Genomic DNA, 17500 nt, shown 5'->3' on the forward strand with positions numbered 1-17500 from the left:
CATGTCATTGTCTCGCAGAAAGAAAGTAACTGCGTTTGATGTCCCACAAAGTTGTTGTTATTTTTAGATCCTCGTGGAGGATCTCTAAGTCTTACTCACGTTGTTGTTCTTCATCTTCTTCTTGTGGACTTTTTTGTTTCACAGCCTACAGTTTTCATCGAAACTTCCTGAAACTTGGCATATATGTGTAAAAATACCCTGCACAGACAGTAACCATCTCCGATTTTGGAAATTCTTCCTAGAAAAAAAGTTGACTTCAAAATATCTCTGCTAATGGAAATCGCCTATACCATTGTCTCCGAAACTAGGCAAGCCGTTTGAATTTTGTTTGTGGGAATCAAGCCGGGAATTAGCACAGATAATTTATCGCAAACCTAATACATCACAATGACGTCATATTCGTTTTATGACGTCATCATTAAGAGGACGAGGATCTTAGCTCATTTGAGCTTGTTTAATGAAATATCACTATTTTCTTTCCTCTGAACAATATGAAAATTAATGTGCCTTCATTGGGCGGTGTATATTAGACAGCTGCCGTGATCGCTGGGGACAAAACATGCATTACCACCTTATTTGAGTTGTAATCAAAATGTACCTTTGTTTCTTAAAAACTTTATCTTCATTTAAAGATAGATGATGCGTTGTTCAGTCTTCAAATGTACATGAGGCCTTAAAAACAATCTGAGCTACGTGGAGAGAAAAATATGGCAGCGATTTCTGGATGGCTCGAGGGCGTGACCTGTAGAATGGGTGACGCTTATGACCCACCCACAGACAGACCCACACACACACACAAACTCAGCTTTATATAATCATTAGATTATACAAGGGTCAGTGTTCAGCTGCCCTGACTCCACCCCACTGCTTTACACCCATTGGTTGGACAGCTGGCCTGACTCCTCCCAAATAAAATAAAGCACCACCATTCCATGAAGCATCACAGATGGGCAGGCCTCAGGCCTTAGGCCTGGGTGTTAGTCCATGGCCCAGTGCAATTGGAATGATCCCAGGTAGTGTTCGTATACACCTACAAAATCCACGATTATACTGTATATGCACATAAGCCGTATGCATGTTTTCGCTTCATGTTTGTGTATGGGGATATTTTTATTATTTTCAGCACTGAATGTCCCATTATACACCACCCAAATAAAGGGATGTGTTTACTGGTGCGAAAAGTCTGGCTGAACCGAAATTATGCACAAAATACTTAATTTATTTTCCTTTATGTGAATAGCATAATTAATGGCCGTCAGTGGATGGCCAAAAGTAATGCACACTCGCCTCTGTGTCGAGCCGGAGTTTGAATCCCGATCAAGCTATGAACTGTCACCCCTGTCACATGCATGTTTTTGCTTCATGTATGCACATCGGTTGTTTGAAATATTACATTGGTAGGGGACATGTATTGCAAAGCAAGTCTTGCTCTTGTTTTATATTATTTTAACAGGTCATTCCTAATTATTCTTCACGAGAAGAATATGAAAGGATGTTTGCACTCGGGGTCACAATGTAAGTGCGTCCATCAATTCATCAGATGAAAAATATCACAATGTAATTGCAAAACGCTGTGTTATCATGTTATATCATCATGTGTTACACACAAACACACACAAAAATGTGTTATCATCGCTGTGTTATTATAAATTGTAAGCAGCACCTGATTACACACTAACTTTTGAATTTTTGGAAATGACTGCATGAATGTGAATACAACATAGATGCAGTATTACGGGCTGAATGGCTCCTTGTGTCGAATGTTCTTTGCGCACTTGTATATTATGTTGGCAGGTATGGCCAGATGACAGCTGGCAGCTACTGCTATATCGGGCCGCAGGGAATCGTACATGGAACCTTGGTAAGACTTAGGTCAAGTACACACTGTGACCTTGGGAACAATTCTGCACAAACAAATGTATGGGAACACTACCATACATTTGAATTGGCGATTAGAATGATATTCTTGATGTAGGATTAATATGATCACATTGATATTCATTAACAATATGATGGAGGAAATCTTAATTCTGCTTCTAATGTTAAGTGTTTGGTGATGAAAGAAGTGGATTCGTTTTTGTTGAAATATGAACAGACTGCCAAAATAAATTTTAAAACGAAGGCTTTGATTCATAAGTTTCCACCAGCCCTGAACATGTATAGAAACAAAGAAATTAGAACGGAAACCGATAGAGCGCATACCTCTACCAAGCTGAACAGTTTACATTTTATAACCCACTGAGCTGTTGGATCTGGATCCAGACCTTAACCAAAATAAAATTGGCTTCTTATCGTCACCTTCCCAATAAATCTACCATGTTTTATCTTAACTCATCCACATCTTTTTGAGGCATCATGCTCTTTATCGTTTTTGGCCTTATCTCTCAATAGTGAAGAATCACTTTTTTTAATTCTAGTATCTGGATCCAGATGTTCAGCAAAACCTAATCATTTCGACCTTTTTCACGTTTTTCGTCCTTCGGATTAAAACTGGGGCCTTCCAATGATAATCAAAATGAAAACATCAGAAAAAGAGGACACTCGGTAGAGCGCATACCTCCGCCACACAATGCCTGATCCATGAGAACATATTGGGCCCAATACATTTTTAAAATATCATGCTATATATCGTTTTTGGCTCAGTGGTGAAGAATCACTTGAAAAATTAAATAATCTTTCTATCCAAATCCAGATTCGGATCTTCACAAAAATCAAATGAATTTGTCCTTGTCACACACCCATCCTCTCCACCAAGTTTGGTCCGAATCTGTCCACAACTTATTGAGATATTGTGCTATATATCGGTTTCACCCTATCAATGGTGAAGAATCACTTAAAAAAATTATCAGATCTGGATGTGGATTCAGATCTTCACTAAAATCGAATAAATTCATCTTGGTAACGCACCAAACCCGCCACTTAATTTCATCCGAAACTGTCCACAACTTTTTGAGCTATCCTGCACACAAACAGACAAACAAAGAAGAAGAAAACGTCATGCAGAGATTGGTACTTGCAAAACCAATAAAACAAATTTGATATCAAAAATAATTGGCTGGCTGAATTCATTCACCTGAAATATAAATCCTCTTCAAATTTCAAGTAAATGGGATGAAAATTGAGGATTTTCGACATGTCACTTAAGTTGTTGACCTTTTGATCTTTTGAATTAAAAAAAACAATAGGCTTCTTCCTTATGACAAACTCCACCATGTGATGAAGTTTCATGAAGATATCGGTTTGAAATTGTGACCTGTAGGCGATTGACAGACAAACAGTCGGACAAACAGAATAACAAAATCGACTGATCAGTACTTGAAAAAGCTTCGATTTTGCAAATAACAAACAGACAGACAAACAGAAAGGAGTGAAAATATAACATTCCATATTCTCTTGCAGAGGTTACAATAATAAAAACAAGAATACAGTGGCAAAACACTGTTATGAAAAGGGCGAAGTTAGCACCTCCCAATGTATAGAATGACATTGCTTTGGCGGAAAAATAGAATGGGTGCCAAATTGCTGAGTAATCTCCATCCTCCATCACAGCTCACGGTGCTCAATGCAGGACGCAAGTACTTGAGCTTAGAGAAACTGCAAGGGAAGGTGTTTGTGACATCAGGCCTCGGTGGCATGAGTGGAGCACAAGCGAAAGCTGCCGTCATAGCAGGCTGTGTGGGCGTCATCGCAGAGGTGATGATTGTTATCTGTTGTGATATATTTTGGACATTATGGTGCTTTGATTTTACACTATTTGTCTTCACATCACTTTGCCTTCACTGATATTCTATGATCACTTTTTCGAATAGGGACTGTGGCACCGCAACACCAGTGGTGCTGTGAAGGAGGCATTTCTCTTAAATTGTTGTGCTTTTTTCGTTCCTAAACTAGTCAGGGATAGTAATCCTCCAAAAAGTGGGAATGAAAAACCTTCAGTGGAAGTGGAAAATGAAGTCATCACGGAGTCATGATTGAGCATAGAGACACTTGATAACAAGGAACACAACATCAACAGGATACAGCATTTAAGAATACAGAGCCTCTTCCCAGTGTAAAACTTATAGATTCCAGTAGATATGAGGACGAGTGTGGACTCACTCACTCACTCACTCACTCACTCACTGATTGACACACAGCAATGTTACAAAAACTTTTCATGTGACTTTGGAAATGCGTGAGGCTAACATCACCTTGAGTTACCCTGTTATAAGTTCACACATCCAAATATATCATTAAATATACATCAATAATGGTTCATCTATTCTAAAGTAAAAGCCAACCTTTGGGTCATTCCATGTCAAATCAACAAATGCCTCCAGGTCGACCACCTTGGATTTTTGTAATTCTTTTTTTCCAGGTTGGGCAAATATTTAAAAGAAAAAATGTGAAATATTAGTTCTGTATTCCAAGGAGTTTTTGAGATATGACCCCGAGAGCATGTCAAGGTTGGTTGAAGAAAAACGACCCCCTAATTATCCTTCAATTTCAGCAATCCATTTCTTGGCATCTGTTTGAGATAAAGCAATGAATTTTTTTTCTTAATGCAACTTTTATGATATTGTTATGAATTTGAAATTCAATTGCACACAACATACAGGTTCCCTTAGTCAGCTCTGTCGATAAGTGCATGTTCCCTAGATAGCTCACCTTCCATTGTTTAAATGTTTTGAAATCGATTAGATGCGCTGCGGATCGATTTAATAGTTAGGGAATGAAACAATGGAGACGTCCCTCCCCTTCTTATGCAAAGAGGAAGAAGAACCCTGCCATCCCGTGATATCAACAACTCCCTCCCACCCGTGGTTGAGCGGGGGGTGTATCACGAGGGCATGAGTCACGCCGGGTGCGGGGGAGGGGGTGCAAAGGATAAAGAGGACATCTTTTCTTGGTTCAAAAAGAGTCCCAAAAAAAAAGAGTTCGCAAAAAGAGTCTCGTGAAAGTCCCGTGAAAAGAGTTCATGGGAGTCCCGTGGTAGGGCTGAGTTCATGAAAGTCCTGTGAGAAGAGTTCGTAAAGAGTCCCGTGGGAGTCCCGTGGTAGGGCTGAGTTAGTGGGCTGAGTTCGTGGGAGTCCCGTGGCAAAGCTTGTGTGCTGAGTCCCGTGGGAGGAGTAAGCTTTTTGCTTCTGCAGTTGGGGGAGTCGGGAAGAAGCCAGAAGCCAAGGAGCTGCGTGGAAGTCCGGGCGTCGCGAAGGAGACGCAAGCTGGAGGCGCAGCCTTGCCTGCTGTGTCGGGCAAATCGCGCGTTCGTGTGGAGAGAGCCGGAGAGAGCTCGCCTGCCACACGGAAGGCCCGAGCTCGACCACGGCTACGCTAGCTGCCGTGGGGAAGGAGCATCGCGGGTCGCCCAAGCGCGTTCGTGTGGAGAGAGCCGGAGAGAGCTCGCCTGCCACATGGAAGGCCCGAGCTCGACCGTGGCTACGCGAGCTGCTGTGGGGACGGGACGTCGCGGGTGGCCCAAGCCAGACACCACGAGGGTGCAGGTCACCTGCAACGGTCTCGTGGGACTCGTTCGGTCTGCCAAGTCCCATGCCATAAAGACCCAAGAGGTCCAGTCTGACCCCATTGCCTTTGATGGGGTGTTTTTCCTGCTTTTCTTTCGAATGAATGTTGTGGCGCCGAGTCCTGTAAGTAAAACTGTGTAAGTGACTGTACATTAATAATTGCTTAGAGGTGGTTGTAGTTCTTTTGTTGTGCTTTTGTTGCTTGTTTAATTGCATACATGTTTCATTATAATAAATGTCCTTGTGTAAATGTAAACCTGCTCGTTTCATCCATTCCCTCATTGACTGAAAATTTCGTGTGTTGGGAGTTAGAAAGCCGTTGGTTTGCCGTAATAGGGGGACATTTGGACTGACGATTCTCGGCGATTACGCCGCTCGGAATCGCGCACGGACAAGCTCGCCTCGGCGGTTTGTTCCGTACGAGATCCATCGAGGGTGGAATACCCCGGTAGTTGGAACACGTGGGTATTTAGGTACATTGAAGATTGGCAATCGACCCTACCCCACGTGATCTGCCGATTGGCGTATTTCGGTTCTTGTACAAGGACCCGTCGCTCGGAGTTATCCGGGCGGCGATCTATATTCCGGGCGATCGGTCGGGCCAACTCGACTTGCGGCTCCGTTCAGAGCGGTCGGTTGGAGGCCGGCCCCCGGCCAGTAACAATATTATAAAGAAAAGATAAAGCCGGATACATTGCAGAAAAAATGAGGCCTGCAGCCACCCTCAAAAATGGTAAAAAAATCAAAATAGCACAACTGAAACGGGCAACTTTGAGCCATGTTAAAGTACCTTTCATTTATTGTCACCCATGTAATTTTTTGTGTGAAAAATATACTAAAATGTCTACCAAAATATGAATTACCAGGTGTCTAACTGCATTTATTTTTTATTTTTGGCCCTTTCAAAAAGGGAAAAATATGAAATTTCATGATTTTCAGGTCAAAAAAAATCACATGTGGCCTACCTTGAAAATATACGTGTTTGGTATCAAATGAAAGCTCCTTTCATGTACTATAACTGTACCAAATCTCATTAGTTTTATAGCAATCCTTCATGTCCTTCCAACCCCATCAATAAAGCTAAACAACACCAGTGCATTAAATCTATTTATAGCACACAGTACAAAAAACGCAGTGCAACGCAATGCAATGTCAGTGTGGCCAGGCCATTCCTCAAAATCACTGTTAATTCCCACTTGAAAGCTTCAAAGTTTATCCCTTCAAATGACCGATACATCAGATATTACTGAAGTTATTCAGGCACTGATAATATTGTGCAATTTTTGTTTACAATCCAATGACATCAAAGTAATGCACACATTAGCTCAACTACTGATTCATAAAATAAAGACAGTATAATTTAGAAAGAATCAGACATGCATTTGAAAATTGCCCTTTGTATGCATTTATTGCATTAGTAATAACTATAAAAACCTTACCTGCAATAGGTTGTTTTATGACATTCTGTTTCTTCTTGAAGAATAGAACCAACAGTACAAGTTTTTAATTTTTTTCTGCAACCAGGTCCATCTTGTTAGTGTGCTTCCAAATTACAACTTTCAGAAACTTTTGCACACCACCCCAAGTTTAAAAATAAGCCATCCCTAGAACTAGGCTATGCTAAAAATAGATCCTGAATCAGCTTCAGGTTAAAGACTCTAGTACTTTAATTATTTATGCTTAAAGGTGAAACACATTATTGTTCAATGTTAAAAGTTTTTAAATATTAAAGCAAACAAACAAAACCATTTCCTCTGGAAGTGTATTTTTACTCATTAGCATTACCGGGTACTTAAACATGGGTCAATTATTCATCATGTTGGAGATGTGTAATTAAAAAAAAAATCACCTTAATAGACATGTGAGAATTGGTTTGTGCATTGATATTTTGGTATTTAATACCTGAAAATTTTTATTTAAGTGAGACACAGAACTTAATTGATTTAACAGCTCACAAATGGCATTGTCAATAATGAGTCAAATTCGTTTTGGGGCTTTATTGATGGGGTTGGTAGGACATGAAGGATTGCTATAAAACTAATGAGATTTGGTACAGTTATAGTACATGAAAGGAGCTTTCATTTGATACCAAGCATGTATATTTTGAAGGTAGGCCACATGTGATTTTTTTGACCTGAAAATCATGAAATTTCATATTTTTCCCTTTTTGACAGGGCCTAAAATAAAAAATAAATGCAGTAGACACCTGGTAATTCATATTTTGGAAGACATTTTAGTGTATTTTTCACACAAAAAATTACATGGGTGACAATAACTGAAACGTACTTTAAAATGGGTCAAAGTTGCCCATTTCAGTCGTGCTATTTTGATTTTTACCATTTTTGAGGGTGGCTATAGGCCTCATTTTTTCTGCAATGTATCCAACTTTATTTTTTCTTTAAAATACCATAAACGTTGCATTAGGAAAAAAAATTTCATTGCTTTATCTTAAACAGATGTGAAGAAATGGGTTGCTGAAATTGAAGGATAATTAAGGGGTCGTTTTTCTTCAACCAACCTTGACACGCTCTAGGGGTCGTATCTCAAAAACTCCTTGGAATACAGAACTAATATTTGACATTTTTTCTTTTAAATATTTGTCCAACCCACACAAAAAAATCATGAAAATCTGTGATGGTCGACCCTGAACTTTTCTGAAAATTTGTTGATTTGACACGGAATGACCCCTTTGGAAACATTATTTATTTCTATGTAAACGAGCAGGATTACTATCACACACACTAAATCCTCCTTTATAAGGAGTGGAGATAATAAAAGTATGACACTTCATAACAACATGCAGACACACAGGAAACTGGACACACAAAATATAAAATGCAGGATTAACTTGGACATAATGGATAATAAAAGTAAACAAAAAAATGAACTTGTGATTGAATTTGACATTAAATTGCTATGGTTAAATGAGACGACTTTGTCGAACAGTGCATATAGTCGGTTGGGTGCAGTGTTGGTGTCATACCCTACAGGCCTTGCATACCTGAAAGCATACCTTAAAACACAGACATGTGTGCAAATACAGTTGAGTAACTGGCATGGATAACTTCAACATAACCCACATTCAAGGTGCAAAAATCAATTTGGGGTTAAAGTAGGTGTCCAATTTTATTACATTCGACAACTTTGTCAAACTGTGCTTAAGGTTGCTTGGTGGGGCAATATGAAAGTAAGGTGGCCAGGACCAGAGGCTCGATTTTAAAGTTGGTCTGTGTGAATGTACATGCATACCTTCTGTTGTGCCATTGGACCATTCCAAGTTTCAGCACCATCATCTGCAAAGCAAAGAAGCAGGGCGAAGCAACAGATTTCTTAGCCGAATTGACACCATCCCCCCAAAATATGGAGCTAATTTTAAATCCAACGATAAAATATAGAATATGTTCTGTTGCTAGCTTTCAAATGATGTCACAGTCTCGATGCTAGAGAGATCACTGCTTCGGTATACGACTGGAGGCCAACATCTTCGAATGCTGTTATTTTAATCGCTTTCAAACCTAAAGGATCACAAAGTCGGTCCTTTTGCCTATGCTCACCTGCCGGGTTTAATCTGAAGACCATGATAAAAAGGCATGAGATGAAACGCTATCACATTGTCAATACAGGTTAGAGATATGCCACACGGTCAGCCCCAGATCTGACCATGTGGCATCTCTCTAACCTATAATAACATGGTGACACACACGCACACACACACACACACACACACACACACACACACACACACACACACACACACACACACACACACACACACACACCTATCATCTCTCACACTTTATCCAGGTCTCCTTTTTTCTTTTATAATGAGCCATCAACATATTTATGTAGTGGTGTTGATGCTGTGTGCAAGAAACAAGGTGGAGAGGAGGTGCTGCAAGAATGGTCACAGGTAGAAATGATAGGTACAAATTATTATGGATAGGTTGTGACTCTGGAACTGGTGATGTTGGGATTATGGTGGCTGAGAAGTGGGTGGAGAAGGTGTTGGAGGTTAGGAGGGTAAATGCAAGAGTTATAGTCCTAAAGCTGTTGTTTGATAAGCGTATATGAACAATAGTATCAACATATGCCCCACAGATAGGATTAAGTGAGGAGGAGAAGGATGAGTTTTAGGACACACTTGTGCATGTTGGTTCAGGGATTAGTGAGAGAGAAGTTGTTGTGATCGGAGGGGATTTGAATGGACATGTTGGAGCATTGGCAGAAGGATATGAGGGTGTGCATGGTGGGTCAGGTTTCAGAGTTAGAAACACTGAAGGTGTAAGAGCACTTGAATTTGGGGATGCTTTCGATATGGTCGTCTGCAATACAATGTTGAAGAAGAGGCTGAGCAGACTGATCACTTATGAGTCAGGTGGTATAAAGAGCCAGATAGATTACTTTCGAGTTAGGAGATTAGATAGGAAGTTGGTTAAAGATGTGAAAACAATAAGTGGAGAAGAATGTGCCTTACAACATTGGCTGCTAGTGTGTGATGAAAAAGTTAAGTTGGAGCAGGGAAAGGAGGAAACCTTATGTCCCAAGGAGAAGAGTATGGAAACTAAGAGATCAGAATGTAAAGGAACATTTCTATAGGAAACTTTTGGAAATCAATCTTGGAAACCCTATGGTAGGAAAGGATGTAAAGAGTTGTTGGAACTCTTTAAAAGATGGGCTACTGAAAAGACATGTGGCTGGTCGAAGGGCCCAGCTAGACATGAGGCCACATGGTGGTGGAATAATGAGGTGGATAGGGTGATTCAAGAAAAAATTGTTTGTTTAGCATTTGGAAAAAGGGAGGGGATAAGGAGGAATACTTAGTGGCTAAACGTAGGGCAAGAAAGGAAGTTTATAAGGCTAAAAAATTTAATAGTTCAGGATTCACTTTCAGATGTGATAAATAATGCTGATAGTCGAGGGGAGATATTGAGGACAGCAAAGCAAATGATCGGTCAAAATAAGGATCTCATAGGAGAACAATGTGTGAAGGATGATTTGGGAAATGTACTGGTTGACCGTGGGGAGATTAGAAATGCTTGGAGGAGTTACTATGAGCACCTGCTAAATGAGGAGTTCCCTTGGAACAGGGATATTTTGGAGGCAGTAAGTCGAGCCGGTGCAGAGCCCACCACCTGAGATAAAGAATGAATGGGTGAAGAAAGCCATCGATGAAATGAAGAATGGTAAAGCGGCGAGCAACACTGGTATTGTCGCAAAGATCCTGAAGGCATCTGGTGATATTGGAGTGAATTTAATCACTAAATTGAAAATTGCAATTAGAAGGGAGACATCTGTCCCAGAAGACTGGTTGAAGAGTGTAATGGTGAATATGTATAAAGGGAAGGGTGGTGCCTTAGCATGGGGCAACTATAGGGGTCTGAAGCTGCTGGACCATGGACTGAAAGTGGTAGAGAGATTCTTGGGCAAATTGATAAGACGGTGTTAATATACATGATATGCAATTTGGTTTCATGCCAGGAAAGGGCACGATCGAGACAATTTTTATAGTTAGGCAATTACATGAAAAATATTTGTGCAAGGAGAGACAACTGTACTTTATATTTGTGGATGTGGAGAAGGTGTTTGATAGGGTGCCTCAGGAAGTGGTGCAATGGTCCATGATAAAGTTACGTGTGGAGGATCGTTTGGTTATGGTAGTTATGGCAATGTGTGATGGCTCAAAAACTTCTGTGTGGGTAAATGGAATGCAGAGTGAGGATTTTGAAGTGAAAGTGGGTGTTCATCAAAGGTCTGTCCTGAGCCCAATCCTGTTCATTATGGATCTTGAGACTATATCACAGGAATTTGGAGGAGGCTTACCTTTGGAGCTCCTGTATGCTGATGACCTGGTGCTGATAGCAGATAGTGTGGAAGAGGTAATGTGTAAATATACAGTATGGAAGGAGGGTATGGAGGCCAGAGGACTGAAGGTGAATACAGGGAAAACAAAAGTACTGATTAGTGGTGTGGGATAAGGAAGTATGGAAAAAAAAGTGGGAGGTGGCCCTGTGCTCTCTGTAGAAAAGGTGTAGATCGCAATTCAATATTGTGTAAATTCAACAACTGCTGTGTGTACAAGCGGTGTAGTAGCATCAGGAGTAGACTGCATGTGGCACCTGACTTCAAATGTGCTGTTTGCGCAGGTAAACACGTGGCTCCAGTTAGAGCGGAAAGGTTAGTTTATGGGGATGTATCTCTGGAATGTGTCGATAAATTCTGTAACCTTGGTGATATGGGTGATATCACAGCGAAACACGGGTGATCAAAAAGGAGGATGAACGGAGGTGTGAACAAAATGAAATGAGAATGGTGACGTGGATGTGTCACGTGACTGAAGGATAGGAAATCAAATGTGGAATTAAGAGATACGTTAGGTATAGAAAGCATTAGTGAGGTTATAGATTGTTGAGGTAGATTGAGATGGTTTGGACATGTGGAAAGGATGTGGTCAGGTAGTTGTGTGAGGAGGTGTATAGATATGAATGTGAATGGAAGGAGAGGTCGAGGCCATCCAAGAAAAACATGGGATGTGTTGCTGAGAGAAGATCTTAGAGTGAAAGGCCAAACAAGAGGGCTCGCAAGGGATCATGCAGCCTGGAAAGCAGCCGAGGTGAATCACGGCTTCCACGTGCAAGCATGTAAACGGCCGTAAAATGATAATAATGATGATGATGGTGTTGATGGGGTTGAGGTTTGGGAGGGGGATCGAGATCAAAGGAACAGAATGGAGGACAATATAATGAGGGAAATATGTAGAAAGAAGGTTTTGTTAGAAGGAGCAATAAGAAAAGGAGGAAAAGGGAAGAGATGAGCCACCTTGGGTTGAGGGTCAAAAGTTCTGCCATTACTGCAAGACTCCGAGAATTCAATTTGTACTTTAAAAAAATTTCACATCAATACCAATGGTAAATTTCCAGTGCATTTATAATAAATCCAATAAGGGACCATAATTGACATCTCACTCTACCAAAAATACCTTTGTTTCCTTTTTAGCAATTTAAAGCCTTTCTTAACAAGAGTGTTCTTTCTTGATGATGTGCAATCATTTTTGTTAGGTGGATGAAGCACCACTGCTGAAGCGCTACCAGCAGGGTTGGCTAATGGAGATAACTCGAGACTTGGACCACTGCATGAGAAGCATCCGGTGAACAATGAGATGAATAAATCCAATGTTGAATGTTTACAGTTCATTCATAGTTTTACACAAATGCCAGAAGCTTCCAGCTTCCAACTGGACACGATTTAAATAATCACAAGCTTAAGGCCCGGTCACACCTTGACGTTTTAGCCAGCGATGGCAACGTATTAAAATGTATGTAAAACGCTGGCTTACGTTGAACTTTTGATGTTTTTTTTTTTAAAGATTCGGACGTATTCATAGCGACTTGGTCTTATGTATAACGCATTGGTAACGGACACAGAACGTTTCGTTGTGTTATAGATAACTTATACCAACGAATGCTGAACGTATTGTCGGCCTACACAACCTATGCCCAACGATAGTCTAACTTAGGCATAGCGCGTTGCACGCATCGCCGACGATGTCGTGACTTAGCCTATTAAAAGGCTGACGCACAACAATTCGAATCATAACTGCCGTAGAAATGAAAGTGTCAACATCGCGGTCACACCTTGGCGATCTTGCCAGCGTATGCCGACCTAAGAAAAATGTGTCTAAAACGTTGGGGCACGTCAAATACGGTATGAGTAAGTTTGGTATACGTGAGTAGAACGCTAAAGTACGCTATCATACGTCGTAGTAAGTAGAGTACGTCAAGAAATTTTAAACATGTTCAAAATTTTACGACGTACTCGGCGTATGACACACGTTCCGCATGCGATGGGGATAAGTTTTACACACGATATGTGGACGCTTACACACGTCCACAAAGGCTACTTATAAGCTACTCATAAGTCAAAACACGTCGCGGTAATGTCTTTTTACGCAAAACTTATTTCTAACTTATGTTTGACGTGCTTTGAACCAATTCTTTACGTAGTCCCAACACACATCGACGTATTTAGACGTATTCCAATGACGTCTTCCGGTCGACAAAAAAAAAATTAACGTGTTTCTAGCTTACAACTGCCATATAAAGACGTGTTCCCAGCGGTTTTGGGAATTGGTATATAAAAATGGTGTTCATAAAAGGGGAACCCAACAGTGTTTTCGAGTCCTTTTTGAGTCGATGTCCATGTCAGCAGTAACAGTATCAGTATCAGTATCAGTATCAGTATTAGTATTAGTATTAGTCGTAGTTTGTTCATGTTGGCAGTAGTAGGTGAGTGTGAGGGGGAGGGTGTGGGTTATGATGGATCGTCCTTGCGTTTAACGATTTAACGATTTAAATGATAAACTCAACGATTTAAATGGTTGCATCTCCACTATTGAAAGTAGACGCTTGCGCTCAACAATTGGATTTTTTTTTTTTACACTCAACGACTTTTAAACGGTACCACTCAGCTATTTTCATTGTTTACAATAAACAATTTAAATTGCTGTCACTCGCCTTTGTTTTTTGACTCTGGCGCTCGGAAATTTTAATCGTTTCTATTGAACGTGTTAAATCGCTCAAACCCCACTATTGAAAGTAGACGCTTGCGCTCAAAAATTGGATTTTTTTTACACTCAACGACTTTTAAACGGTACCACTCAGCTATTTTCATTGTTTACAATGAAGGATTTAAATTGCTGTCACTCGCCTTTGTTTTTTGACGCTGAGGTTTTGAAATTTGAAGCGTTTCTTCTGAACGTGTTAAAACCCTCGAACTCGACTATTTTAAATAGACGCTGCCGATGGACAATTGGAATCATAGCCAAGCTAGACATCGAATTGTGAACATCCTCGTCATGCCGAAGAAAAGTTTGAAGAATGCTGCAAATAAGTGTCCTGGCCGTGGCCGTGGACGCTGACGTAAGGACGATCCATTATACCGACGTCTTTCAGCCTATGAGTAACTTAAAAGTAACGTCTGTCGATGTGTGGCAACGATCGCGTAACGTGCCAACAACACGTTAATAATAGGTTATAAATAAGTTTCGGGTATGCTAAACATTACCTCGGCGTGTCTCAACTTATGATTAACTCACAAGTAGCATGTGTTGACGTCTGTCAACGATCGCAGACCGTGCATACAACTTGTGGCCAGCGTAGCGGAACGTGTGAGTCATAAGCCGGCATACGTCGTGAAATTTCAAGCATGAAAAAATTTGAGGACAACCAAAAAGTACAACGTTTAAAGCCAACGTACAACGACGTATGGCAGTGTTTTTAGCGTGCTCTCAATGTTATCAAAACTTACCCATAACGTATTCAATGTGTGCCAGCGTTTTAGAAAAAAAATTCAAAAATCGGCATACGTTGGCTAAAACGTCAAGGTGTGACCGGGCCTTTACATTTGTTAGGGATGTGTGTGCTGCAATCTACCAGGTGCGAACGGCAACTGATTGGAGTGAAGCACAAAAACCAGGCAGAACTAGAACAGCACTCATCAAGCACATAGACTAGTCTCACCTTGCGCGTTCATTCGGAACAAAAATACTATCATTAACTGAACAAGCTAATATGATGGCACATATATATTGTGTCATCCATGCATCCTATTATGTCACACAGTTTCTTGGCATGGGTTATGAACGTCATAAATTTAATTCTTCACTCAAATCCGATCGTAGATCAGATACAGTATATGAAGTTTCAGATTTTTCAGAGAAGATTTCAATTCAACCAATTATGGCTGGAATACTTCACCAATGACATCATCGTTATCACTCTATATACCCCACGGAGAGTTGATGACATTTGCCAAGTTACTATATTTTTCATTGAGTGGTTTTGGAGAAAATGATGTCCAATGTTTTTAGATCCCTGTGGAGGATCTCTAAGTCTTACTCACGTTGTTGTTCTTGTGGACTTTTTTGTTTCACAGCCTACAGTTTTCATTGAAACTTTCTGAAACTTGGCATATATATGTAAAAATACCCTGCGCAGACAGTAACCATCTCCGATTTTGAAAATTCCTCCTAGAAAAAAAAGTTATGACGTCAAAATATCTCCACTAATGGGAATCGTCTAAAAAATTATCTCCGAAACTAGGCAAGCTTTTTAAATTCTGTTTGCGGGAATCGAACAGGGCATTAGCAGAGATTAATTACCGCACATATGATACATCACTATGACGTCATATCAATTTTTATGATGTCATTCCTATTTTTTGACATTTTTTGTTTCACAACCCAGAGTTTTCATCGGATCTTCGTGAAACTTGCCATGTATATGCAGAAAGCCCATGCGCAGGCAGTAACCATCTCCGATTTTGGAAATTCTTCCTAGAAAAAAGTTGACGTCATAATATCGCCGCTAATGGAAATCGCCTATACCATTATCTCCAAAACTAGGCAAGCTGTTTGAATTTTGTTTGCGGGAATCAAGCCAGGCATTAGCACAGATAATTTATCGCAAACCTGATACATCACAATGATGTCATATTCGTTTTTATGACATCATCATAACGAGGACGAGGATTTTAGCTCATTTGAGCTTGTTTTTCCTTTAATCCAATATGGCTGCCAGACCATGTGACCTGTGATATCAGAGTTATCAATATAATATTCTCCATGGGGAGTCCCTCCCTTTAATGTTTAAACTTCAACACTCAAAATGTTTTAAGTTTTGCATCGACCGAACAAGTGGTTTCAAAGTAACACATTTTTAAAGTGAAAATATATAAACGCACACATGCACACACTGCAATAGCCTCGCATCCCCTTCAAGGGGAAACCAATAATATTTTAAAAATTACTTCATTTGTTATGTAAAACATATATGCTGAACACACAAAATCCAGTGATATTGAAGTTCTGACATGGACTGGAAAATCAAAAACAGGTTTCTATAAACTAGTATGTGTAGAAGGCAACGTTTACAGAAGAACTACAATGTTGTGGGTTCTCAGGAAATAAAAAGACTTTCCAGACAGATTTTGGAAGAATATTTAGCTTCATTTATTGTCCGACACATCCTCCTCACTCCCCCGCAACAGCAGCAACAACAATAAACTCTAAAGAGCAACCAGAGATTTCAGAGTGCAGACCCTCACCAGGACTTGTTTTGTGTGGTGTGTAGATGCATCAGCAATGTACGTTTATGTTCATACAGCAGACAAACAGACCTTTTCGGTTTTATTATATAGATTCCAATTCCAATCGTGTGAATTTTATGGGCATACTAGCATTCTTAATAGTACGTACTTTATAGACATGCTGGCATTCCAATTGTACGTACGTGCAATTGTACATACTTTATTGAGTTGCTCAGTTGATTCAGATAATGTGTAATGCTGGCAACCACCAGGTGGCATTTGTAGCCTACATTAGCAGACAGACAGACAGACAGACAAGCCTGTAGGCGGCGATGGGTCACCGAGCATGGAAACTATAAGATATAGAGCAAAATGGATGTCATATCGCGGATAGGGAATCACCTGAAGATTATGCATATCAAATCTCATCCAGTTCCATCTACTGATAACTACTCGGTATCCATTTGAATGAAAAGTACCGAAAATGCTGGTTTGAAATCGGAAATCCCCAAAGTTCGAGGGGGTGCTGTAGGTGAACAAAGATCTAAATCGAAAATCCGGCTGGATCGTTTGTGCACAATGTATTCCAGATGATTAGTGTGAATTTTCATGACCATCCGACTATAACCCCAGGAGGAGTAGCATTTGGCACGAAGGCACCTCCAGCTCTCGCATATTATCGATTTTTGCACTAATTGACCTTTGACCCCTGATCTAAGCGAAATCGGTCAATATTTCCTGAGGCAAAGTTGTAGTACTCATTGAGTACCATGAACCTGCAAAGCTTCATTCGTATCGATGCACTCACCTGGTCGCTCGGGGGCCTTCAATTTTCACTAATTTTCGCGCATACCCTAATTGTAGGGGGCGCTGCAGGTAAAGTATTCCATATATCACAAAAACCGGAATATATTTGA

At 40.3% G+C, this 17500-nt stretch overlaps 1 protein-coding gene across 1 annotated transcript in view; it reads left to right on the forward strand.

The window, feature by feature from the left end:
• UROC1 (urocanate hydratase 1) overlaps nucleotides 1-17500 on the forward strand; it is a 91688-nt gene that overhangs the window by 43821 nt on the left and 30367 nt on the right. Inside the window, exons 7-10 of the mRNA XM_085897941.1 lie at nucleotides 1454-1515; nucleotides 1795-1861; nucleotides 3550-3693; nucleotides 12557-12645. Of these exons, the coding sequence (XP_085754067.1) occupies nucleotides 1454-1515; nucleotides 1795-1861; nucleotides 3550-3693; nucleotides 12557-12645 (362 nt within the window). The remainder of the gene's footprint in view (nucleotides 1-1453; nucleotides 1516-1794; nucleotides 1862-3549; nucleotides 3694-12556; nucleotides 12646-17500) is intronic.

This window comes from Eptatretus burgeri, chromosome 10 (assembly GCF_056783735.1).
Source record: "Eptatretus burgeri isolate ZD-2024b chromosome 10, Ebu_testis_v1, whole genome shotgun sequence".
NCBI classification, from domain to species: Eukaryota; Metazoa; Chordata; class Myxini; order Myxiniformes; family Myxinidae; genus Eptatretus; species Eptatretus burgeri.